This window comes from Capra hircus, chromosome 13 (genome assembly GCF_001704415.2).
Source record: "Capra hircus breed San Clemente chromosome 13, ASM170441v1, whole genome shotgun sequence".
NCBI lineage: Eukaryota > Metazoa > Chordata > Mammalia > Artiodactyla > Bovidae > Capra > Capra hircus.
Window position 1 is genome coordinate 42,505,521 of NC_030820.1, and position 27,898 is coordinate 42,533,418.

General features: G+C 39.3%; 1 protein-coding gene across 2 annotated transcripts in view; it reads right to left on the bottom strand.

Moving 5' to 3' along the window:
- The window catches only part of NET1 (neuroepithelial cell transforming 1), a 35,738-nt gene continuing 10,415 nt past the window's right edge, over positions 2,576-27,898 (bottom strand). Inside the window, exons 2-12 of one of the 2 annotated variants that reach the window (XM_018057302.1) lie at positions 26,429-26,495; positions 23,567-23,626; positions 9,140-9,247; positions 8,568-8,735; positions 8,131-8,193; positions 7,715-7,811; positions 7,296-7,372; positions 6,544-6,801; positions 5,948-6,118; positions 4,759-4,945; positions 2,576-4,414 (exon numbers count right to left, since the gene is read on the bottom strand). In XM_018057302.1, coding sequence (XP_017912791.1) covers positions 4,026-4,414; positions 4,759-4,945; positions 5,948-6,118; positions 6,544-6,801; positions 7,296-7,372; positions 7,715-7,811; positions 8,131-8,193; positions 8,568-8,735; positions 9,140-9,247; positions 23,567-23,626; positions 26,429-26,495 — 1,645 coding nt within the window. In that variant the 3' untranslated portion in view covers positions 2,576-4,025. Of the gene's footprint in view, positions 4,415-4,758; positions 4,946-5,947; positions 6,119-6,543; positions 6,802-7,295; positions 7,373-7,714; positions 7,812-8,130; positions 8,194-8,567; positions 8,736-9,139; positions 9,248-14,099; positions 14,314-23,566; positions 23,627-26,428; positions 26,496-27,898 lie in introns of those variants that run through there. The other variant, XM_005688098.3, reaches the window with a different exon arrangement.

A 27,898-nucleotide genomic window follows, 5' to 3' on the forward strand; every position in this document is an offset into this window, starting at 1 on the left:
TCATTCTTTTTAACTTTTGCATTTTTAATGAAAAATTTCAAACATCTCTTCAAAGAGATATGCAGAGTATAAATTCTCATGATGCCTCATCTTACTTCAGCAATTCTCAACTTATGTGGTTTCCTTTTTATCCCTAGCTATGCTCTTGCCCTATAATTTTGAAGGAAATCTCAGACCTCATGTGATTTTTATCCATAAAGATTTCAGTGTGTCTCCCTAGGAAGACTGCAATCATAGTACTTCTGTTAAACATAAAAATATAACCATATCTTGTGCACTTTATCCAGTCAATTCTGGATATTTTGGATTGTCTTATTTAAAAAACGATTTGTTCGATTTAGGATCCAAATAAGTCCATACATACACCGCAATGGTTTGATATATCTTTTAAGTGTAGGATTCCTCCATCTTTCTCTTCGAATTAATTTTACTTTGCTGAAGAAACTCATTTGTCTTAACTTCTTACAGACTGAACTCAGGCTGACTTTCTTGGCAAGATTACTCAGGTGGTGGGTGGGCGCCCTGTCAGGAAGTATGGTGGTCTTTATTAATTGTTGACATCTAGATCCATCAGGTCATGAGGGCTTACAAAACGGTGATATTCTATCATGTCTTCTTCACTGATTAGCTGGGCCACTGCTCTAAAGAAAATATTCCCTTCCTCAGCTATTTACCCTGAGATATGGTTTGTGGAGGAAAGGGCAGAATAAGTGGTTATCAGTTTTCAAAGGAGTTGGGTTTCCTGAGATACTCCAAAGGGCGTTTAAAAAGTGGTGTTTTCTTACGGAATCACTTGGCAGCTCTGGGTTTAAACACTCATTATCTTAGTGAACGTGTCCATTGTCTCAAAGCCTCATGATAAATAGGACTATGGACACTGGATCTGAGGAAACAACTGTACCTGGTAAGTCAGAAGACTTGCAGTTTGTTCTGGAATTCCTCACTTATGCAGGCAAAACCCCAAGCCCCTCTGATCTGGGAAGGTCTCTGATCTAGGATTGAGGGAGATTTTCTTTGCTAGGATACTCCTCTCACGGGAACTGGCTTCACTGGACAAAGGGATGCGATTCTTTCCAGAGTGTTCTTTAACGCTGATTAAGAAAAGCCCAAGTCTGCAGGATGTTATTAGCTACTTTCACCTCCAGGACGTGTAACCCTAACAGACAATACCACTCATCCACCAGTGAGTGTCTCCATGAGGGACTGGCAGTTCTGATAAGGAAGAGAACCAGAGAGGTGCCCACGCGGGTCTGCGTCTCAGTCACCAAGACTGAATAACGGCGGCCCAGGCCAGGCGTCTGTTGATGGTTGTAAAATGAACTCAGTCACATTAGTGTTAGGCATATGTACAGAAAACCAAGCACTGTGCCAGGTGTGCACGCTCGCTCAAGCACTAAATGTATAGGAGAGCTAAGTCAGCACAGGAGTGACCTGGATCAGCCAAGGAGACGCCAGTCTTAATTGATTCCAAGGCAACTTGGTTGACACTGGTGCCCTACTGGCTGACGATTCATCCAGGCGCCCGTGCCTCCCCTCCCACCTGTGTGCACACAACCAGACTGAGCCCTGGGTTCAGAAAGACCACTCTGCTCAAAACGGACAAACACAGTGTTTTGAGTATTCTGCTTGTATATATTCACTTCAGACTCTGTGAAGAGTTTAAAGGCAAACTGAGAAGCAGGCAGATATACGTCAGTACTTCCTACGTATCATTTGCATAATGGCTACCTGCTGGATCAGTGATGACTAAGAGCTGACTCCTAAAATTCTCTGTATCAGAATTACCGGGGGGAGTGTTGACAAATATAAATTATGACCCCTGTACCCCACGCCCTCCCACTGATTCAGTGAAACAGGTGTGGAAACTGGGGGAGGGGAGCTGGGGGTGAGGCCCGGTTATCTTTTTTTTCAAAGTACCCCTCATGACTCATGCCCAAACAGGCTTGAGAACTACTGGAATAATCAGAGATTTTCAAATACAGATGCAATTTCTGAAGGGTGTTCATTCTACACAATTACTCAGTTTCTGGGTCTTATTCTTCCCTAGAGTGACCCCAGAAAAGCTATATAGTTTCCAATAAAACATCTTTTGATTAAGAACATCTGAACTATCACTGTTTCTACAACTTAGGAAGCTTATCAAGGTAACTCTGGAAGAAACTGTATCTTACAACATCTCTAGGAATGATTAGAAATCTTGCTGATTTCCCATCACAACCACTGGTGTAATCTACACTATTGGGTTTGAATTTGCAGAGGTAGAAACCTGAGTTACCTAAATTAAAATCTGAAATTAGATTAACGAAGGTCCTTTGTTAATAGCTTAACTACTGCATCAAGAAAGTGGCCAGGTGTTCAGCTGTCTTCAATTCAACTGCTGTTTCTGATTAGAGTGTCTTCTAATTGGTTTAATAAGATTCAAAAAACTTGACCTAATCTAATCTCTTTTTGATGCATTTCGAAGGCGTATTTGTGACCTTTTAAAACCTCTGTGAGGCTTGTCATCACTTCCTTGGCTGTAGCAGCATGTTCTGGCAGAGGTCCAGCAAACATCCACCAGTCAGGAAACCTTTAGGGTGATTATGGGTGTGACTTTTTTTTTAATTGTATAATTCATTTATACAGAGAAATCATTTGGAATTAATTATTTACAGTCTTTTTCAGTTTTCATTTCCACTGGCCGGATACAGTTCACATAACAGTCCACGTTTACTGGAACAGTCACCATGACAAATCTTCCACGACATGGGTTTTCAGTCCTTTCCCGTCCAAGACAATGATTGCATTTGAACAGAAACATTTCAGAGTAAAACACTCACCAGTCTCCTTTCCCCTCTTACGAATAAATCTGCCAGAATGGATGTAAAATGGTCAAATTTTCAACACATTTCTTTTTCTTTTCAAACCCCTTATTTGCAAGTACTGTAAATCAAGGCAAACACTGTTCACATCCCCCAAGCCTTCTACGACTTACTACATACTCTCGACTTCAGCTTTTACTATCTCTTCTCAGAAATGTCTGACACAATCAGACATTTTTACTTTAAGACAAAACTACACTCTTTTTCCCTCTGTTTTAAAAAAATACTTATTACCAGTCAATTGCCTTCTCTCTTGCTTTTCAGAGAATATTAACTTTCCATGAAATCCTTAAGATGGTTTTCTTTCAGTAGTTCAGAACACACTGAGTCATTTCATGTGTGTCCACCACCCTGAAACACTACACTTTAAAAATCACAATTTTCTTAATTGGCTCAAAAACAGTATGGCTTGATTTCACTTGGTAAAGTTAATATGATTTAAAAACATACACACACACACACACATTTTTAATCAAGGGAGAAAAATACTTTAAAGACGTGCCAATTTGAAAAGGGATCAAAGTAAAAAAATAAAAGGAAATACTAAAAACTACTTTACAATTAAAAAAAATTAAATAATCGGCAGGTTAAATCAATGAAAAATGAGGAATGTAGAGTGAAAAACAAACTAATAAAAAGCATTCCAGTTGGCAGAATGGAAAACCTATTAAGTTTTGTTTTCCAAGGAAGTTATGTTTCAATGTAAATTTTGAAATACTGTAAGTATTCCAAGTAGATCTTAGATGCCAATGTTACAATTTCAAATTTTGCATGCAAAGTTCATCAAAGAAACACTGGTAAAATCCTGGTATTCGTAAAATTTTAAGTTTTGGAAAATACTGTAAATATCACAATTGGTATTAAAAAGTCATGATTAATGCAGAATGAGAATATCTGTTAAGTATTTCATTTGATTAAAAATACCAGGTTTGCATATTCTAAATGATCTGAGAAGAAGAAAAAAACCCCTGCAGTTTAACAGTAATCTGTATAATGTATCTTTAGCTGCCATTAAAAAAAATAAAAGAACCACCACCAAAACCAACCAATCACACAGAAGACATGAGACGGGTACTGAGCAATGCTGCCGTGCTCACAGGACAGAAAGAAAAACTGTACAAGGTCATAAATAAAGTCTCTCCCAGCTGCTGCTCAGAGCTTCCTTTATACTAGGGTCTCCTTCCGCTTGCCACCAACCTGGGCTCTGTCCCTGGCTTTGCGGAGGCTGGTCTGGGCTTGGGGTGCTTTCACGCCCGTCGTGTGGTCTGCTGTGTGCACTGGGGCCCAACACTCGGCAGTGTCTCCATCAGCTTCGCCCTGAGTCATGCTAGAAGCGGTGGATGCCCGTCTCTGGGCCCTGGCGTTGCTGGTGGTGGTGGGGTTCTCCCTGCACTCCTCATGGAGCTCGGAGGGGCCGGTGGCCTGGCGGAAAGGGGCGATGGCGGTGCGGATGCAGCTGAACCACTGCTGCTTGTGGAACACGTCGTTGGCTTGGAGAGTGTGGGACTGGCCCGGAGAGGGGTCTTGGAAGCGAACTCGGAAGATGTTTTTAGCTAGAAAAATAAACATTAACAAAAGGAAATAGACTTGGAAAGCTTATCCTACATGTGGTCAGACTACATGAGTCTGGGTGCTGGTCTCCCCACAGCAGGCACACCGAGGAGGCAGTGTCCTATGCATTAAGCATGTATGAGGCAGTGCCCATGTATATCAGGTACACATGCTGGAGTCAGAGCACCACAGCACCTGACAACTCAGCGAGTGGACCAGGTCGGGATGACAGGACCCATTTCATGTTTAGTGTGTTGTCTGGGGACAGATTCTTAATTATTAAAGCTGAGATCATTTAGGTTCTGAGTTTATGATCATTGAAACCATTTTAAAGTGTGACTGGTACCTTTATCTGAGTTGCCAAAAGCCCCTCGGAAGGACCCTCCCATCCTCACGTCTCCATCTTGCAGGTCTTCCAAGACCAGCTCCTGGACAGGGATGGGCTGCCGGTAAACCTGGTAGGAGTGACGCTCGTTTCGAGTAACAGGCCGAGTCAACACCAAGATGTCTTGAAACAGGAAAATGTACAGTTTCTGGAGAAGTGAGAAACAAATACTTCTTAAATGGAGAACTTTGTGACTTTAAGTGAGTGAAATCCATTGTTAAAAAAATGTGACTGGATCTTAATTTTATCAAATTGATTTACTAAGATCTCTTCACAAATGACTTCATAAAGATGGTGCTTTAAAAGCGATGCACATTCTCCTTGGAGAGCTTTTCTCACTGTAGACTATATACAACTTTTCTGTCCATGTGTAACATTAGATCAGCAGCAGCTGAGCAAACGCCACGCACCTCAAAGACCTGTCGGTGGCGACGTGACTGGAAATGCCAGGACTGTACACTACAGTCTTCTAACAGGGCAAGAACTTAAAAATGTAAGCTGGTAAAAATGTTAATGGTTCTGTTTTGTCTAAACAAAGACAAACCTAAGCTTTTATAGAACAATGAAGCCTTATAAGAGAAATCAGAGATGGAAGACTAACTCTTTCCAAACAGAACCTCAACTTATGAACTGGGCTCCTGAAAAGCACATGATGAAATAAAAAAACCATTCCACTTGTATACTTAGTTCGAGGAGATACCTTTGTAACTAAGATTGAAAAGAGAAGTCTGCTCTCATTCTATCTGCTGTAAAAGTTTGTTTCATAGTGCTAAAAACTTCTACTACTATAAACTCTTCAAAAATTATTCTGAAGGATATGCTTTTTTATTAAACACCATAAAACTTATTTTTACATAATTACTTCTTATTACATAATTTATTTAGAATGGAACCTCTGGCCAAACAAGTTGACTTATGCTTCAAAACTAAAAAATAAATTATTACTGATTCTCCACCAAGACATTTAAGTCACTCTGTAACGACAGAAACCAACTATTTGCTTTATCAAAGCTGGTAACATAAAATCCAGTTACTTTCAGTATGTGATGCATTTATTTTATAAACCTGCTTCATAATTCATATGGAAAAAACTAAATAATGGGAATAGGGCAGGAACTGCTCACTTCACATTAGTGTTAAATGCACTTACATGTCCGTTTTTATTTTTCAGTTCCCCATGGCAGAGCAACATTTTGCTTGCTTCAATTCTAGGGTCCTTCTGCTTTTCATCCAGATACTCCAGCTTGTCAATGTAATACTGGCATTCTGATTCACCTTTCTTCACGTTGATATCAGAGAGAACTCCTTGTATTATTAGTATCTAAAAAATTATATATATACAAAAAAATCAATGGTGCATTTTCAGCATATTAATGTATCCCCATTTTCCTACAGGACTAAAATGTTGCATTAAAATGATAAGATTTTACAACTTGAAGGGACCCCAGGAATCAGATAAATCAGTCAGTCCCTTCATTTTACAGTGTCAGCCACACTGGTGATCTGCCTTAAGTCACACAGCTAGCTAATGAAAGAAGTCAGATTAGAACCCAGTCTTCTGACTGAAACATAAATAAAATATCTGTTACACCTCTTTACTAGTGCATAGCGTGCTAACACACGAGAACTGAAAGTTCATGTACTCATTCAGTATGCAGAAGCTGTGAGGGGATCACTGTATATCTTTCTCAGGCAAGCTAACATGCAAACTGGCAGAGCACAGGAACCACTTCTTGGGCTACTTACAGCCTCCTCCAGCAGCTGAACATCCGGGTGGTCTTTGGGAGTATGTCTAAGAATCTCTTTCAACAGCAAAGGGTATTTGACAAGGCGGCTTCGAGGAATATCAAGGAAGCTCCAGAGATCCAGTTTTCGGCTGAAAGGAGACTCCAGACAACGCTGGAGGAAGTCCTGGACTCTTGGGTCCTGTTTCTTCTGATCCAGAAGAGCCTTGGCTGCCAGCTGGTTACTGCAGTAGCCTTTGTAGGCATTCAAGCCTGGCAACTAAAGAGCAGTAAAAGAAATCAAAGAATAGTCCATTAGTGAGACTGCAACATGTCTTAAGTTTCTAAGATGTGAAACAGAGCTATTCGTGAAAGTTTTTAACAAGCTGTGAAGATTCTCCTGCAGGTGATAATGGGTGACTGTTCTCTCACTTGACTGTATATGCAAAGGCTGTCTTTCATCAGCGAACCCCAGCCATCCCTCCTAGAACAGGGCTTGGCATCGGCAGGCACTCAGATGTTAACTGAGAGAGTAAGACAGGTAATTAACAGATGTAATGTGGAAATTCTACCCAAGGAGGAACATATTCTTAAAACAAACGAAAGTGTCATTCATGATATGTTTTTCTTAAACAGTGACAATAACTTCTATGTATATTTGTTCAGTTTTAGTGCCCCATTTATCCGATTTCAGAATCCACTAACTGGATCAAATCAGTGTGATCCTGATCACAAGTGACAAGCCTGCCCTGTCTGCATAAACCTGCTACATACCCAGTTCACGAGAATGTGGCCAACGTGCTCCACTGTCCCGCCAGGCTTGGTGGCTTTTCCTATTCTCTTCAACAAATCTGAAGTGTAAGAAAGCAGAAATTCCAAGAACAAGTTTATTTAAAAATAATTAAGGGAGGAGCAAGACAGTGGTAGGGGGTTAAGAGGTGCAAACTACTATGTATGATATCAATAAGCTACAAAGACACACCGCACAGCACAGGAAATGTAGCCGTAACTTTAAATGGAGTATAATATTTAAAAATATTAATCACTATGTTGTACACCTGAAACTAATTTTGTAAATCAAATCTATGTCAATAAAAATTACAAAAATAACCTGAACTAAATTAGAAGTTTAGATTTAAAATTACTTGTTGTTGCTGTTCAGAATCTTACGAAAATTAGGGAGCACATCTTACCTTCATGCAGAGGTATGTAAGCATCCAAATCACCAAATATATGTGTGAGCTCCTCTTCTGACATAATAGACAGCTTTAACATGGGGTCGTGGTAGGCCTGTTGGAGGGGAGAAGTACATCACACACAGATCAAGCAAATAAAACACGAAGAGAGGTCTGCATGTGAATCAAGCCTGACTATGTAAAAACCAGCATGGATATTATTTTATACATAACAGAAATTAAAGTACATGTTAGTCTTGAAAAACTCTTCCTCATATCCATATTTGAAGAAATGCCTCTAATAAACCTCATCTAAAATTAGTATACACCAGTAGATATTCTCTACTTTTCAACTTCTAAAGGTAACACCCTTTAGAATTTGTGGAATATAATTCTTAAAACCTATGGCACAGGAAAGAAAGTTCTTTACTGACCTTTCTCGCAAGTTTGAGGTCCTCAATTAAGTCCTGTTCCCCTCGGGACATTTCATAGATTGCCTAAAAAAATCCAGCAAACATCACAGGTCACTCCTTCCTTTCAGAAAGGAAAATTACATACAATGGATAGTTACCATTATTTAACTGATGTTTGAACAGTGCTTTTCAAAGTGATTCAGTCTGAACACTATAATTCAGAATGGAAACTCTAATAAGAGGATGCCTTATGTTTCATATTCTACCCATCAGGGTGTTAAACCAAATGACCACCACCCTCTGCAAGAGCTGAAAACGGCGACTCAAATGTAAAAATGCAAGTCTATCTTGCCGGAGGTGTTAGTTTGCTATTCTTCCGACTAAACACATGTTTAACAATCAGAGTCTATGTTTCATTTTATGCTAGTGCACACAAAGTCTTGCTGTGGGGCACACACCTCTTGACGTCTGATCTCCCTGGAGGTTAGAGACTGCTTCATGCTGCCGTCTAACGTCTCCGACCACAGGGTGCTGCTTCTCCTCTTGGCAGGCACCGGGACTGTCGACCTGCTGGAAGACTTTTGGGCTGAAGCTGGGGATCTGCTGTCACCACGAAGGGTAAATGACTTAAAAGAAAAGAAAAAAAAGTGAATAAGAAAAAGCTTTGGAGGATACAGAAACTATTTTTTCCTCAAAAAAAAAAAAAAAAAAAAAAGACAAATTAAAAGGTTCTGACAGTTTCTTTATGCATAAAATTCATTTATGCCAGCTTCAATCTGACAGTATTATAAAATATTTGTCAGTCAAAATTACTTTCTGGGAATAAAAACTATCCAAGTCCTTGCTTTGCTCTAAGATGTAAACTAATATAATGAGGTTATGTAAATATTGTTTTGATAACAATATTCCTTAACAGCATATTCCAAAAGAGAAAAATTAAGTATAACAGTATAAACCTGTCTGTACAGCTCACAGAAAATGCAAATTCTGGGCTCCTATAAACGTTGCCCCACCGCATACATGCTCCTACCTGTATTGTTTGACCAAAGCGCCTGACGGCTCCATTTCTTACAGGAGAGATTAGATTTGCCAAGGATGTGACCCGAGCTAGAGGTCGCACTCTTTTATTGCTTGGCTCCTGTGAAAACAAGAACAAGTTATACTTAAACATGTGTTTAGGTATAACTATTTCAAGCAAGTTTGTACAAAACGTTAGGATCTCTCAAAAGTCAGATATTTGTACAGTATATACAAGAAACATAGAACTCTGAAAGTGAATGTTGTTTCTCATTGTTAAAATAAGAAGAACACTAATGAGTAATGGAAAATTAAAAAATAAATGGTAGAAGAAAGGTCAAATATCTGAACATCACTGAGAACATAACATACTATCATTAAACAAACAAACAAAAAATCCAAAATTAAAACAAAAGAATTAGATTCTAAAGTCCTACAGAAACTTTGAGTTTAATATAGAGAGTAACTAAAAAAAACCACCTTATTATTATGAAAAATCAAGCATACACAAAAGGGGAGAATTGCATAATGGATCTTGGTCTAACAACAGGTTTCATCTGTGCCCATACTGAAATATTTTACAGCAACTGCCAAACCTTCTATCATTTCACTCTTAAATACTTCACTTAAAAAACAGCCTTTAAATGAAGGCATCTGACATTGGGATGAGTCAGCTCCAAGGTAGCCAGGTCCTTGTGGTGGGAGGTGTTCAAGCACAGGTAGAACAGTGGTTAAGAGGAGGCTGAGCCTCTGGACTCAGACCAACTGGCCCAAGTCCTGGTTCGGACACTTGACAGGAAACATCCTGGGTCCCAATGTTCTCATCTGTAAAATGGGGTTAACACGAGACCTTCTCTTATAAAGGTGATATGAAGATTAAATAAGATGTTTCAAGGGTTTAGAATAGTTCTCGGCACATACTGAGTTTTAGCTATTACTGACATCCTTTCTCAGGAATATTTCCACTTACTATGCAAATATTGGTATTTATAAAAAATTAGATCCTCTCATACATTTAATTATCAAGGAAAAATATATACAGATTGGGAAGATTTAATTACTTTACATATATTGTTTTTAAAACAATAATAGTACAGCAAACACATCATTTACCAAAGATTCCAAAACCTTACAAACTGCATTTCTTTAACTTTACAGCTAGGAGAGTGGAGGCACTCCACCAGGTGACTCACACAGCTGCGTAGGTAATGAAGGTTAGATCATAAACAGTCCTACCCTTTATAATGTCTACGGCGCATAATTATTTGTTTGTAATTTTTGGTGCCTTTGGCAATTTGTGGCATATTTGACAAAATTTTAATGAGGCTACAGAAGGGTACATGATGAAAAATTATACAAAACTCACTACTTAAAAATGACAGATCAAATTTTTTTCTAAAAAATCTTTGATATGACCCAAGTCATGAAAAAGAGGAAAATGAGTAAAAATAATCCCAAGAATAATTTGAGTAAAGTGGCAGAAAGGGTTAAAATCCTCCAGAAAGAACTTAAATGATGGAATATCCAAACAAGCAATGAGACTTATCTAGGCTCCGAAGGTGTGGACACAGCCGACTGTGGCCAGGAGGCTCTGCAGACCCAGCACACAGGCCAGGCCCCTGGGTCAGTCCTGCAGAGGCAGCGTGGCAGGCCAGCCCCACCCCCACCCCAAATAACTGACTCCGAAGTGAAACCGCGACTATAAAGCCACAAGTGTGTGAATGCTAAATGAACTGAAAAAGAAACCTCCCGAGATATATACTAAAATGACGCACTGTGTGGCTGAGGACATGTGTGAATGCCTTTACCAGACCCATCTGTGCAAGACTGAAGGGACACATGCGCGGGCAGAAGGCAGGCAGAAGGCATTCCTTTCTATTTAGTAAAGGCAGGACAAAGACGCTTCTGTGTGAACGGAGATAGAATTACCTCACAAAGTAAGATATGCCAGTGCCAAGGAGAAACAGAGCAGTTGTCAGAAAGATCTGCCCACCGACTGGAAGGAGAGGTTAATTCCTCATCCTTGTTTACAGCATAACCAATTTGACTTCCTGGCAAATCAAAAAATATTTAATTTCAATTGAAAAATCTTTGGAAAGGTGCTCTTCCCAGTGAATTTGAAAGGAAAAGTTAAGTTTAGCTGGAAGGAAAGGAATTTCTGCTATCTATTTTAACACATAAAATAAAAAATTCTTATCTTTGGATCAGTCAGTACAACTACTAATTTCCTGGTAATGTAAAACTGTGATATTTAAAATGAAAACTACTGAATTTAATTTAGATAATTAAATGTAAAGATATCTAAAGCATCTTTCTGAAACTAAAACTGAAATGTGGGTGCTCTGAGGGTGATGGGGTATTATGCCAGGCAGTATATGAATGGTGTTAAATATGTTCCCAGCCCTTGAGAAGCCCACCCATAATCTCACTGCTTCACAAAAGAGATGCTAGTCTCAGGAGTGTATCTAATCTAAAACGTCTGGGAGGAGCGTCCGGCTAGCTCTGTCACAGAGCAAGATACTCTTAAGTCTGTACCATAGTAGTGCTGAATCAGGAGTACAAGGAGGAGGGCCTGGAGTGAGAGGACATCTTCGTACTTTCCGCACTGGCTTTTGGGATTTGAAAGTAATTTTCATGCCTTACTAAACGTTCACATGTGAAGAATGCTTGTAAGATGCAACACAAAATTTTAGCATATATATTTATTACAAAACTACAGAGAATTTTAATGAATAACTAATTCAAAAAATGTGATTGAAAGGCAAAGATATAATACTGAATATGGCTCACTAATCTCAGGATAAATACATTTGAAAAAAATTAGAGACAACTGTTGTGGAAAAGTGTTATAGACCAGGTCACCTATAGGGTAGGGACAACAGATTGTCTGTTATGGGTTAGAATTTGGTTTGTGTGAGCTACAACCAAGAGCAGTGTTTCTTTAGAGGTTGAGATGCGCCATCTAACCTACTCTGGTTTTTTGTGGGGAGTGATGTGGAATCCACCCATGTCTGTCCCTCTGCAGGTGAAGGAACAGAGGGTAGGAGTTTACCTGTCTTACCAGTACCCAAATAAGGCTTTCTTCCTGGTTTTATTGTTGTGTTATTTTTGAAGTGTTGTTAGCAACATTATGGTAAATATAAGAAGCTTAAAGAATGCATACAGATAGTGAGACTGTACACGCTCCTTCAAAGATGATCTGAAACCCCAGGGGAACAATAAAGAACATGAACAAGTTTCACATGTTCAAGGAACTTTCTACTGTCGGCAACCTTTCACTAGGGCTAAAGTTCACTTAGAGGGAAAAAACCCAACACCCTCTAATATAAATTTATGTTGTTTATTTAGGTTAGCTTTTAACCAGACTATCTAGGTTCGCCAGGCAATCAACATGTATTGTTATAGGGAATCTGACTTGAGACCTAGTATTTAATCAACCTATTTATTTCACTAACCCAGTTGTACTGAGATTTTATGCCTTAAAATATTTTCTGGATAGCTACAAACAGAAAATTCTTAGAAACAATTTAAAGTCTTTTACTGGAATGTACCTTGCGCATAAAAGCAACAACATGGAAAAGTTCTAAGGTGAACCCTGCTTTTTGTAAAAAGTTCTTTTTTTCTCCTCAGGACGTCACATAGAGGATATATTTTTTTGAGGGGGTCGTCTTTTCTAGAGTCAACCAAATCAAGACACAAAAAACCAAGTATGTGTCTGGGTTTACTCATTTGAGTTACTGGATAAATAATTTTCTATCTGGCAAAAGCTTTAACAAGAATGAAAAGAAAAAGTTATTTATAAAAAGATAAAAATGAGTTATGATCACATAGGATTTCCTCCCTTTTCTCTTAGTACTAAATAGTCAAATACAGTTATTTATTTAAGGCTATGCTGTTAAAAGCCTGATGACATTCTTGGTGTTTTTAATCTTTGGAATAAAGGTATGCTGTAAACAGGGTCAGTGTCTGATACCAAACAAGACTAGTTCCGCTTTAGTATTTACATGATGACCACTTTTGCAAAAACTGAAACACAAAAGCCAAAACCAAACAGAAAAACGAAAACCAAAGCCAAATCATGTCTTTTGAAGATGGCAGCTATTTTAACTACCGAAGGTGTGTGTGTGTAAGACACACAGCTTTGCTGAGACATACAATACAATGCGTATATTTAAAATGTATAATTACATAAGTTTTGATATACCTACATGGCCACAAAGCCATCACCTCAAAGCAGCGGCATATAGTTAACTGAATACAGGAATGATATTTCTATCCCATCAGCAATGATAAAGTACACACCACAGAGTGTATCTATTGCCGTGTGCTATATATATAGAATGAGCACATAGCATTAACTATTAAAATTAAATAAGCAGCATAAAAGTCACTTATTTTGATAAATGTTCACAAAGACCTTAAAAATGTACAATAACTTTAGGTAATTAAAGCAAGGATGGCACAAGTACCTAAATAATGGTTCACTGGCTTAAATAACATATTTTTCTTTCTGAAGGACAAAGCCACACACAACGAACTTATTAGATGTGGAAAGAAAATTAAAACTGAACGCTGGCATTTTGCTCACTAGCATTAACTTCTAAGTAAGGTATTCCTACTTTCTGCTTACTCCACAACCCAATTCCTAAGACTGACTAGATAACAGAAATAAATGCAAGACAAAAAACCCCCCAAAAACAAAACCTAACCAAACAAAAAACTGTATTAAACATCAGAAATGTGACCGATTCAACCAAACCAATTCAACATTTAAAATCTTTTTCTTTTGTATAAAAGTTTGTGTACACTTAAGTAACGCTACGCATAAACACATTTCAAACCTGCATGTGAATCAAGGCCACTTTAATGCTCAGTAAGAGCAAACGTTCAGTTTAACGTCATACTGTTAATACGCTGTTCAAGAGGGTAAGTTTCGTGGCGTTAACCTCTGGGCTGTTCTCCTCCAGTCTTACCTCTTGTTCTCGGAAGGACTGGTTGTTCACGTCGAGGACTCGTATGGTCCTTTTAATGGGCAGGAGACCTCCGACCTCATCGTGCGCCACCATGCTTCCCAAACGCCCCCACGTCCCCAGCCCGAATTCCCCGGCTCCTCCCGGCGGGGTGCTCAACCGGCCCGCGCAGCCATCAGCCAGTCTCGGCGCGGCCGCAGCTTTTGCGGGCGCCCGCCTGGCTCGCAGCCTCCAGGCTCTGGGGGCGGGGCCCCGGGACACGTGACCGCCTTAACTGACAGCCGGGCGCACCTAGGCCTCTTCGCTTTCCCTGCCAGAGAAAGCTATCAGGGGTTTTGGAATTTCTACAGTGAGGCCAGAGGGGAAAAGGAAACTGGGTTAATGTAAGGCTCTTCCTCATTTAAAAAGCATTCCCAGAGACCAGCGAACTGCTTATCCAGGTTACCTTTTTAGCACTTAGCTGCAGACATGGATACTTTTTCTATAAAACCCTGTTACCTAAATAATAAATTATGGACTATTTGACAACGTTCAGTTCAGTCCCTCAGTCGTGTCCGACTCTTTGCGACCCCATGAACTGCAACAGGCCAGGTCTCCCTGTCCATCACCAACTCCCAGACAACTTTAAGAAAATCGTATTTCAGAGTTAAATAATGTAGATACTGAAAGTGAAGTGAAAGTGAAGTCGCTCAGTCGAGTCCGACTCTTTGTGACCCCATGGACTATAGCCCACCAGGCTCCTCAGTCCATGAAATTTTCCAGGCAAGAGTACTGGAGTGGGTTGCCATTTCCTTCTCCAGGGGATCTTCCCAACCCAGGGATAGAACCCAGATCTCCCGAACTGCAGGCAGACACTTTACTGTCTAAGGCACCAGGGAAGCCCGGTGGATACTGAAGACAAGTGTAATTGTCCAGGGGCCTTGCTTTTATTTTACATAAGTGCAATTTCTAGTCCAAAACCTTACCCCTATGAAGCAACCCTACTTCTGTTGGTTTGGCAGGCCTACAACCGAGCAGGTTTTCTTCTTAGACAATAAGTACTGTATTCCATTTTGAAAAGTAGAATTTTCTCTTAATTATATGGTACTATGAGCCTGCCAGGAGAAGGCAATGGCACCCCACTCCAGTACTCTTGCCTGGAAAATCCCATGGATGGAGGAGCCTGGTGGGCTGCATGCAGTCCATGGGGTCACTAAGAGTCGGACAAGACTGAGCGACTTCACTTTCACTTTTCACTTTCATGCATTGGAGAAGGAAATGGCAACCTACTCCAGTGTTTTTGCCTGGAGAATCCCAGGGACAGGGGAGCCTGGTGGGCTGTTGTCTGTGGGGTTGCAGAATCAAACACGACTGAAGTAACTTAGCAGCAGCAGCAGCATGAGCCTGTCAATGCAGGAGACTCAAAAGACATGGGTTTGATCCCTGGGTTGGGAAGATCCCCTGAAGAAGGGCATGGCAACCCATGCCAGTATTCTTGCCTGGAGAATCCCATGGACAGAAGAGCCTAGAGAGCTATGGTCCATGGGGTCGCAAGAGTTGGACATGACTGAGCGACTAAGCGCATATGAGCTATGAATGACAGGATGCTGGTAATTTATGAAAACAATTCTTAGGATTTATTCAGTTCAGTTCAGTAGCTCAGTCGTGTCCAAGTCTTTGTGACGCCAGGGACTATAGCATACCAGGCTTCCCTGTCCATCACCAACTCCTCCTGGAGCTTGCTCAAACTCATGTCCATTGAGTCGGCAATGCCATCCAACCATCTCATCCTCTGTCATCCCCTGCTCCTCCTGCCTTCAGTTTATTAGGATCAGAGAAATCTGAGGCATCTCTGTAAAGGCACTATTCTAGATGATGCAGGTGATAGAAAACAATAGGTTCCACATCCACTCCTGAAGTGCTACCAGATCATTGTGTAAAGCATGGCCATACAAAGAGGTAAGTGATGCAAGACAGCTTCTTACAAGTCCCAGATAAGCTGTATGGCTAATGAGGCGTTCAGGAAAAGAGACCACTTCCAGAGTCTTCCCAGCTGAGAGGAAGGTGGGAAAGACATTGGGGGTGCGGCTGTAAGACATTGTTTCAGGGCCTGGAAGGTCATGTTGTGTAGGTCTGAGCAAGGGAAAAGTGCAAGGCCTTCCCAAAGGATCACAGGGAACAAACTCACAGCATGAGGTCACAGGCACAGATGAGCACAGGATTTTACTGAGCAGGTGAGAGAGATAATAAGAGGTGTGTTGTAAGGTGGGGTTTATGATGGTTTAAAAGATGGCAAAAATCACAGCCAGGTATCAAGAACTTTGCCTAAGGTAGGCCAGTGGGAAAAGCAAAGGACAGATGTGAGACAACATGTGCAAGAAGTTAGAGATTCCAACGACTGTTAAGTTAGGAGGTAACTGTTAATGCAAATAAAGAAGAATCAGCTTTGAAAGGACATTCTGAGTTTCATTTTAGATATACTGAGTCTGAGGTGGTGGAAAAACATGCAAATAAAACTACTGAGTTAGTAGTTGGAAATGTTGGACAAAGACTCATGAAAAGGTCAGAGAGTGGATTTAGACTGGGCAGTCAGAGACACAGGGATCAGAGTTGAAGCTCTGGGAGCGAATGAGACGCCTGGGGGAGAAAAGCTGGACAAAAAGAAAAGAGGCCCAAGGATCTAACTTTGGAGAAATGCCAAGGGAAAAAGAATTTTGCAAAAGGAACAGTCAAAAGGAAGGAAACAAAACAGGATGCCAAAGGAAAAAAAGGTGTTAATTATGGCAAAAAAGTTACGAAGGAAGAAAAGATTCATGGATTTACTGATTATAGGTATAATGAAAACCTCAAGTGTGCTAGTTCAGCAGAATAAAGACAGAAGAGAACCACAAAAGTTGAAGAGTGAATCAAGCAGAACAACAGTGGGCAAAGACTATAATGACAAATAATCTATAAAAAACAATTTACTAAGATTTGCAGCACAGTGTTCCTTCTTGCAGGGAGGAAGAATGCTGTCCTTCCATAAACACCAATGTGTTTTGCATTTAGGATGGTGTTAATAATCTGTCTGCTTTGAGACCTGGAAAGAGTAATGGCACCTGGCTATACTTCATCAGCTAATCTTTATTACCAAGTCACACCTGGGCAACATATGTGATGCACGGGGCCTTAAGAGAGGCTGCTTGTAGTAGACAGTTCTCTGCTACATAGCATTTAAGTGGAAGCACCTTAGAGATCCTGGAATCTTGTCCCCTTATTTTACAGGTGAGAACACTGATCTGCTTAAGCCCTCGGAACTCATAGGGTCCAGTCATCTGGTTCAATTAGTTTCATCCGTTAAAAAATAGTTGCAAGAAAGGCCAACACCTTGTGGCCACTTAGTTTCACAGGGAATAAAGGACTTATGCAGAGAGGGAGTGAGGAAAAAAGCTGCTAGGGTGTTTTCATGGTCTCTTACCTGACGTGTTTCTCAAGGCTCTGCTTTTCTATTTAGTTCTGATAGAGGTAAGGCCAAGGTAATTGGGGAGAAACGATTCTCTCTCACTTCTGTCCTTCAGTAAGATATAAGGGATAAAGGTAGAAACAGCCATGAAAGCCAAGGAGGTATAGTGATAGTCCCAGTGGAAAAAAATCTCAGCTCATCAAACCTAAAATCTAGCTTCACTTGGGATGTCCAGGTTTGTGGTCTAAATCTAATTTAGACAACTGTAGAGAGCATCTATAAAAGCAACACTGACCCTGGGATTCAATTCAGTGAGCACTCTGAGTGATGAGTCTGAGGGACTCTTGACTCTAACAATGCTCTCTTAAAATCCAATGGCTGAAAAAGGTCCCTTGTGACTGCTAACTCCTCCTCCTAAGAAAACTTAAGAGGAAAATGGACAATGGGGAAAAGAAAAGGGAAATGTGAGTCCTTATTCTGTGCTGGGAGCTTTATCTTATTCACCCGACTTTATGAAGTATGTATTACCTTCATCTGTAAGATGAAGGAAATCAGGCCTCAGAAGGTTTGAGAAACCTGTCCCAAGTTTCAGGGGTCATCAGTGGCTAGACAGGTTCGAATCTGGTCTGCTCAACTGCTGCTGCAGTGTCCCTTCGCCACGAGACAGTCTGTGTAGCACCTTCAGCTCAGTGCTCAGGCATGGCTAGTTGTCATTCTGTGAGTTAGGAGCAGAGCTGAAGTTAAAAACCCAATCTCTTAGTCCCAGGCTAGTTTTGCTAAATAACTGCCAACAGTTTACAGGAAAGCAAACCATATAAACCATAGTAGAAAGATTATTTGTATTATAGGCAGGTAAATAAGATAATAATGAAATTATTATTAAGCAGTTATTATTAAGCAGTTCCAGCTGCCTAAGTTTTAGAAAAAATCCTATTTTAATCAAGTTTAGTTTAATGATGTTATTAACAGCAATTTGACTTTCAACAACTAGCGTAATTAGAACACAAATTGGTTAAGTGTCTTGTCTGTGTATAAAATCTAGAATTTATAAACACAAAAACAAAACTGCATTATCTAAAAATAGTAATGCAGCTTTGTTTAAAAAAAAATCAAGTTTTTGGTAAAACTACTGTTTTCCAAAAACCAAGTGTATGACAGCCTATGTTCATCTGTTTGCATGGTGCCTTCAATGCTTATTTTCCTAAAATTTGAATACTGTGAAGAGAAAGATGTTTTCCTTCTCTATAGAAAAGGACTATTAGCCAATTTACCTTTTTTTCTCCTTTTAATGTGAAATAAGAATTCTGGAATTTAGAAATAAATTAGAGCTGAAGATAATCATTACTTTTCTTGGGTCTAGATAGTATTTGTTCTTATTTACTTTTGTCTGGAACAGTAACAAGCAATTGGAAATTAGGCTAGGAAACCCTTCTTAAAGGTAAAGAAGAAAACAAAATCTAAGCTCTCTGCTGCCCTCTATAAGGGATAGTGTGAAATGCAACTGCCAACCTGCTTTTCTTCAACTTTTAAGAATCTTATATTGAGGACGGTAAAATTTTTATCTTTAGCCCTTGCATAGCGCTCATGTTTTATATTGCTAAACATATTTTAAAATTGTACAATTATATAAAGAGATTGAAAAGTTTACAAGATATATTTTCAGAACTTTCTATAAATATAAAAATGTATGTTCAACTTTAAAAAGAGTTCAAGATTACAAAAACTACTGTACTTCACCAAAAAAACTTGAGTTAAAAATAGAATTTCAAATCTTACTAAAAAAGGAAATGCTGATTGAAATATTAACAAAGTGGTACTTCTGAGGAATGAGTGTTCCACAATATCTAGTAATGAGTTAAAAACACCACCAAAAAAGGCATTCACATTTGGGCAAGATGCGTATGAAAGAAGTCAGCAATGAAACTATATGTGGATCTGAAATTGTAAAACATTTGGATTAAAATTTGAGTAGTATGTCCAAGCTTTACTAAGAATTTATTTTGGGAAAAGATCAACTCAGATCAGTTAATACTATGAGAAAGACTATAACCAGAATAGCTGACAGGCTAAGAAACTTGGTATTATCAAAAACACAGTTCTCTTTGCAATGATAACCCAAGCATCAAACAGAATCAGATACTGCTGCTGTTAGTGATGACTTTTTATCTCAAGTGTACAGGATAACATTTCTTGCATCATGTAAGATGGCCTGTGCTTATGTATTAATATCATAATGTTGAGTGGGATCTCCCAAATTTTTCCTCTGAAAATCAGCTAAGGCCAAAACCCAAAGACCAACTGCACTGTTCTGAGCCAGTCCTGTGTTCTCAGCCCACATCTCACTCCAGCTGCTGCTGCAGCAATGGCTCAGCCTCAGACAGCCCCTGTCCCCAGCTGGGTCGCGTTCTCACCCTGGGCTTCTCAGAGGCAGAGAGAGGCATTTACACGTGGTTGCCTGGAAGTGTGAGGGGTTAACATCCCTTAGAACACCCACTGACTAATGGAGCACAGAAGCTGGTGGGTAAAAGCTCCCCCATGAGTCCCCTGAGAAGACAACTGTGTGGTGTATTTTATGTGGCTCTTTAGAAGGTCCCATAATTAGAGACTTGCAGTAGCCACCTCCGTGTTCCTTGGCGCCACACCTGGAACCCGACTACCTGTCCACTACCTCATGCCTCAGGCTTGGATTTCTGGAGGGACCAAGGGCTGAGACACCAACACGGAGACTGGCCCTAGAGACCAGACACTTGGGATGGGAGTCTGAAACTGGTCACTCATGGATGAAGTGGTGACAAGGACCACAGGTATGGACTGGTACAGATGGAGCGGTGAAGCAATAGTCTAAGTAGCAGGGGTGACATGGGGGCAACAAACTCTAAGGACTACAGAGCTGCCTGGCTTCTGTCAGTTACTTTAAGAGACTGAAAAAGATGATGATCAGCTTCATGTTCTCAGTCATTACAGAGGGAAGGGTAAAGTGGGGGCCCCTGAAATTTAACCCCCTTCCCCTGAGCCAAGGTAAAAGACTGAAGCAACACTGCACACCGAGAGAAAATGCAGAGACAGCCATCAAATTTGGAGCAAGCAAGAGCGGTGATCTCTACTGTTCCTCTGTTAAGCCTCCTGCAAGAAGGTGGTGGTTCTTTCTCTGAAGGTTCAGATTTGGGGATCTCATTTTCTTAAAAGTTAATAGTGCCTTGAAGGGTTACATTTTGAGTACTGGTATACTCAAACTGTATACCAATTTGTAGAGTATAACGATATACTCTACAATTTTAGATTACACCTAATACTAAATTATGTATTTTATTCTTTAATGACTATGACAGGCAATGGTACTTTAATACTACGAAATGCTATAAAAAAGCATGAGGTAGCCCTATTTATATTGGTAACATAAATTTATAAAAAAGCAAGCTATAGCATATGTACAGTATACTCATATATGTCACCATTATACACACTGTGAAAATAGGTAAATAAAAAGGGCCTAGAACACACAAAATAATAACAAATTACTGCAGAGGATGGAGGTGAAAACTGGAGACTTGCAAAAGTTTTAATTTTATACAAGGACAATACATTTGTGTGTTACTTTCACAATGAAAAAACAGAAGTATTTTAGATCACACGGCAGTTTAGACTAGACTGTCCCAGACCACTACTAACCTAGACTTGCTACATAAACAGAAGGATTATATTTCAGAAAATCATTTCAAGAATCCAGAATGTTGCTTCTGTTGTTTTTCATGGGAGATCAATAAATTCTTCAGCCTATCATTTATAGCCTTCAACTAAGTGGTCAATTAGCCCTCTGTGCTTCATCTCTTAGTTCTTCTTCATATATTATTGGACTCTTTTCAAATCATTTGTTCATCATTATGTTAACATAACTGATCTTAACTATTGGTACTTGTAGATGCCCCTTCTCTATCTGGGCTGGTTTTCCCAAGTTCACGTTTGCTTTCCCAAACAGCCAACTCCAAACCAAGACCTCCACAGTATCTTCTGTTACTGTCATAACTCCTCTTAATACCACTTGGTACTTCTACAGTCTACTGTAATCTATGCAGGTATGATGCTGTCAGAGGTTCTTGTTTCCTGTTTGTATACAGTCTTCTCTCTAAAGTCCAGTGTAGTATTCGAAGTATTGCGGGTACTCTAAATGTCTGTGGCATTTTTTTTTTTTTTTTAAAGAAAAGAATAAAAGAAAGAATTTAGATCAGACCTCAGTGAAGTCTGGGTATACAAAGATGTGTTCAATAAATAATTATTTCAAATTCATTCTTTCGATACTATAGCTGTACACGAATCCTTGGCTTTGGAACAAATGGAGACTGCATATCACTGCATTATTCTCTTTGCAGGTGGGCATGTATTTAATGCAACGAAAGTTTTATAAGGATTTCCTTCTTGAATACAATTCCTCAGTTTAAAGGAAGTTAACAACAGTATGTACAAATATACCACTCCTGCCCTAAAATGTACTATTAATAAATTCTGAAGGGCAACAGAAGCCTGTCTTTGGCTAGTTGGTGAATATTATTTCATAATATGATATTTACCCTCAAAATTATAGTAATTCAAATAATTCCCATAAATTCAATGTCAATAAAAACTGCTGAAATGACATCAGGTTTAGAAGAAAGCTGAATTTCCCTTTCACCAGACTGGGGACAAAGTAACATGAGGCAAAGACCATATGACCTGCAAAGGCTTGGAATATCTTGTCGTCCAGGAAGAAAAGGAGGCCATTTAGCCTCTGGCTGTGAGGTGAGGATATCAAAAGGACATGGGCAATCAACCTGCTGTACACATTAAATTTACACAATGTTGTACGTCAATTATATCTTACTAGAACTGGGGGAAAAGGACATAGGAGCCATCCTGAGGCAGCATCCGGAAGCCAAAGATGGGACAATGTGAGCCTAGTAAGAGTAATAGCTAAAATGGATCAAAACACAACAAACGTGTTCATATCCATGAGTTCATAGTACTATTAAAAATAAAACATCACTAGTTACTTTTAGAGGATTTTAATGACTAAAACTCATTATTTTTGAAAACTGATACAGGAAAGGAATTAAGCACTTGTCCAGCCTTTATTATAAAACAGTACTCTGAGTAACCAAGGTTGATGAGAGGAATTTTCTCTTTATAGAAGTGTTCCAGTTAATAAAGAGCTGATAAAGGCACAACAGAACTATCCTGCAACGTCAATGAATAAATGAATCTAGGCAATGACAATTAATCTTTGATGATCAAGCAAATTAACCAGATTTGCTAAAATGTTGAGGGGCAGACCTGTAAAAATCTAATTTTTAGAAAATACCTGTCTTAAAAAAGTAGCAGCTCCCATCATTAAACATGATGGCAAACATATTTTAAAAAACCTCACTTAAAAAATGTATAATTTTTTCATAACAATCTTTTAAAACAAGGTTCCTTAAAACCAAGGTGGTTCTGTAAAACTACCAAGTGACAACAGAGAAATAAGTAATTCTAAAACAGTAGTTTTGGACTTCAAAGTACAATTTTACAGAATAGGAGACATAATTGTTTCTAAGTGTGCACTGAGCTCTGATGGATCATACATCACACACTGGAAACCCCTGGGCCACATCTACTTGCAGATAAGTTATTTGGCTTGCACAGTTGTTAGAAAAAATCTGATCCAACATTTAAAATTTAGGATTTCATACAAAACCCCAGATTTGGGACTAGGGCACAGGAGAAGCTGCCTCTCAGAGGAGGGACATGTGCTCTCCCATCCATCAGCAACCCCCATTCCTCTGCACAGATGACAGGCCTGGTCTCCTCAGGTACAGGAGCTTGCGGTCACTACTGTTTTGAGTGACATTTTCTGCTCATTCTTCACAGAGAAGTAGAACAGAAAAAGGAGAATACCTGTAAGAGCCAATGCTACTCAGTTCTGCACTTAGAAAATGCAAAATGCAAAAAACTCAGCATTCGCTATTTTTATAGCACAGAAATAAAGTGCTATCTGCATATGCTTAAAAGCTTTTCTTTGCCAGTGCATAAGGCTTACCTTCAGATCAAGGCTGCTAAGGCTTACGACATCATCATCTTTCTCTCTTCGTTTTCTTTTCTATAAAAAAAGGCAAAGATTTCATTCTTATATAGAAGGAAAATCACTTTTAAAAAGTGAAGCCTTAGGTTGTATTCATAAGAAAGTTATTTTTATGAGGGATACTCATAATTTATCACTGCTGCTAAGTCGCTTCAGTCGTGTCTGACTCTATGCAACCCTATAGACGGCAGCCCACCAGGCTCCCCCGTCCCTGGGATTCTCCAGGCAAGCACACTGGAGCGGGTTGCCATTTCCTTCTCCAACACATGAAAGTGAAAAGTGAAAGTGAAGTCGCTCAGTCGTGTCCGACTCCTAGCGACCCCATGGACGGCAGCCTAACAGGCTCCTCCATCCATGGGGTGCCATTGCCTTCTCCAATAATTTATCACTAGCACATACTATATACTTTCTAAAAAGTTCCCTCAGATTGAATTATCTAGTGTGAAGTGATTCCATTTCAGAACAGAACTCTTATGCAAGTCAAGCCTATACTTGTTAGAGAAAAAGTAAAATATATTTTATATATACAGGCAGAAGTATTTTTTAAAAGGAACACATTTTACTCATTCTATGAGGGGGTGATTTCACTAGGAAAGAAATACCCTTTTCTCCTGGTCCAAGTAATTAAGGTTTGTTGCCCGAAGCAGGACTTTTCAGTGGAAGAATATGCACGTACCTAGAGAACCTTCCAGTAATCATTACCACCTTCCTTCAGCCCTGCAAGTGCCAGCAGTGACCAAACTGTGTATATAGCTTTAACTTCTAGTCCTTAGTCAACATTGCTGGGAAAGACTGACAGCAAAAGAGGGAGGCAGAGGATGAGATGATTGGATGGTATCACCGACTCAATGGACATGAACTTGGGCTAACTCTGGGAGATGATGAGGAATAGGGAGTCCATGTGGAGAAGGCAATGGCACCTTACCAGTACACTTGCCTGGAAAATCCCATGGATGGAGGAGCCTGGTGGGCTGCAGTCCATGGGGTTGCTAAGAATCGGACACGACTGAGCGACTTCACTTTCACTTTTCACTTTCATTCACTGGAGAAGGAAATGGCAACCGACTCTAGTGTTCTTGTCTGGAGAATCCCAGGGACGGGGGAGCCTGGTGGGCTGCAGTCTATTGCGTTGCAGAGTCAGACACGACTGAAGCGATGCAGCAACAACAGGGAGTCCATGGGGTCACAGAGTCAGACATGACTTAGCGACTGAACAACACAAAGTCAATACTGAAAAAGAATCCTTAAGTAACATTTCTTCTGTATCTCAAAATAATTTTCTGATTAAATATGACACAGCCTAGCTCCTGTGAACTCTCAATATTGAGCAGCCAGGACCTGGCCCCCCCACAGAAGAGGAACTGGGAGAATAGAATCTACACTGTGCAAGATGGGGACAACTGAGAAAAGGAAAGATATAGTCCAGGTAGAAGTGGGGGAAATACATGGAAGGGAACGTGGCTAGCACTTTATCATCATGTATGTTGCTTGTGGTAGGTCTCAGGCTAAGTACGATGTTCTAGTCTATATTCTAACCTTGGTTTGCCAAGACTTTTACCATGATTAGGTGCTGACTTTACTTCTCCACTCTTACTTCTCCTCCTCTTTTCTTCAGTTCACGATATTGTTCTTCTCCTCACCCCTTGAGTTAGATGCTTAAGTTTTGTTCTTTTCCTTTCTTCAACTATGTATTTAAAAAGTAATCAATCTCCCTCTTAAGTTTCCTTAATCATATTCCAACAGTGTTAATACATGAACCATGAGATATTTCTTTTGTCATGGAGACCTCTACGGAAGTGTTTTCACAAGTGAGATGCACCTATCTCAGAGAAAATGCAAGATATCTTTCCTGGAGTACAGGAGTAAAATATTAGAACTTCATTTCTATGTATTTCTTATTCCTTCAAGTGAGCTACTAAAATTTAATATACAGATGACAAGCTCATCATCACCCACATTTTCCAATGTGAGTTAGACAATGATAATCTAATCAGATCCAATTTAGACGTCAGTCCCCAACTGTGAAATTATTCTGGCTATCTGAAATATACATTTATGCCCGCTCTCATTAACCCCACCCTGAGTATTGTGTTTTGATACATGAAAATATTAAATTAAATACAAGAGAATAGAATACAAATGAAGCATGTATTGTTGGACCATCAGCACATCATAATACATGCACACAGGTAAAGTTTGGCATACTAGAAGCAGAATCATTTTTGCTATTTCCCCCAAATAAGTAAAGCATAAGAATCATGCTCTCTTTGTACATATTTTATTTATATGAGTATTATGAAGCAATGAGGTTTTAACTATTTAAATTAGTTTTTAATTATTAAAAAACTCCAATTTTCTGGTGTTAGTTTCCATAAGGTTGGATGCCTCTGGAAGTCTCCTAAAAATAATGAAGCAGTCCCTCTATACTAAGATTATTAATAACAGAAATAATTCATTCATTATATGTACTACCTACAATCTTTTTTATATTTTTCAACAAAGGAGAAACCTGTCAGAGTATGTACATAAAAATATTAATATATTCATGTTTCATAATACATTAATTTTAACACTGGTAGAAATAAGAGAAAGAATTGAATAAAGATGAATAGATCCAATACTTTTCAAAACATTTTTACATTTAGCCTGAAATAAAGATTTCAGTCTGTTAGCAGAGAAGAGTTAAATTAGGCTGCCAAAGACAATGATAGAAACTCTGTATCTTAAGATTTTCAGAGATGCACAGACAACTAGACTGAAGAACAGCCAGGTATTATTTCTATTTAATGTTATGAAATAAAAACCCAGGTGTCTACTCACCAAAGTGAAATCCCAATGAGGGCCAGGTGTTAAAAATGTGAAGGAGCTACCTCTCCGAAGGGAGTATCTATTAACAGAAAATTCAAACAAATACATTGAGAGTAACTTCAGTAAAATTAAGCACTAACAGGTAAAAAGCTATCTTTTTCATAGTTTCAAAACTCTTCAAAGTAGCCTAATGAATCATTCAATTGTAGAAATAAGAGGGAGAGTATTTAAAAACAAAACAAAACAACCCACAAAAACTGAAATCCAAAAAATCAGGGTATACGTTCCAGTCACTTTTGGAAATTTTCAGAAACATTACAAAAGTGAAAAAGCCTTTATAAAACTAGTAGATTAAAACTAATTCACCAAAACAAGCAGAGTTTATTTTAGAAACATATACATGGCTCAATGATATGAAATATATTTTATATATTTCACTAATAGGTTAAGTAAGAACACAGTAAATGATGCAACAAATTACTTGATAAAATTCAGCATTCATGTTTAATATTTTTAAAATAATAGTAAAAAAACTCAACATCATAAACAAAAGTTAAATGAATTTATTTTGTATTTTATGTGTAAATCTCTTCCATGTACTGATTTTTCTTTTTAGTGTTATGACTTAATAAATCAAATAAAAAGCTCTGAATAACTATATCTGAGACAAAGGTCTCAAGTAAGGTTAAAATTTGGCTAGGATTTTGTTCTTTACTACTAAGTGACACGGGCTTCCCTGGACAGAGGAGCCTGGTAGGTTCGGTCCATGAGTTGGACACAACTTAGCGACTGACCCATCCTGCCTTCAATCTTTCCCAGCATCAGGATCTTTTCTTATGAGTCACCTCTTCACATCAGGTGGCCAAAGTATTGGAGCTTCAGCTTCAGTCCTTCCAATGAATGAATATTCAGGATTGATTTTCTTTAGGATTACTGGTTTGTTCTCCTTGCAGTCCAAGGGACTCTCAAGAGTCTTCTCCAACACCACAGTTTTAAAGCATCAATTCTTCGGCAACTCTCACATCTTTACATGACTATAGGAAAAACCATAGCTTTGACTAGACGGACCTTTGTTGGCAAATTAATGTCTCTGCTTTTTAATGTGCTGTCTAGGTTTGTCAATGGAGAAGGCAATGGTACCCCACTCTAGTACTCTTGCCTGGAAAATCCCATGGACGGAGGAGCCTGGTAGGCTGCGGTCCATGGGGTCGCTAGGAGTCGGACACGACTGAGCGACTTCACTTTCACGCATTGGAGAAGGAAATGGCAACCCACTCCAGTGTTCTTGCCTGGAGAATCCCAGGGACGGGGGAGCCTGGAGGGCTGCCGTCTGTGGGGTCGCACAGAGTCGGACTGAAGTGACTTAGCAGCAGCAGCAGGTCTGTCAAACGTAGAAAATCACAAAGCATAGGTAGTGCAGAAATGTTTATAAACTATGTACATGTGTTCAGTCACCCAAGTTGTGTCTGACTGACTCTTTAT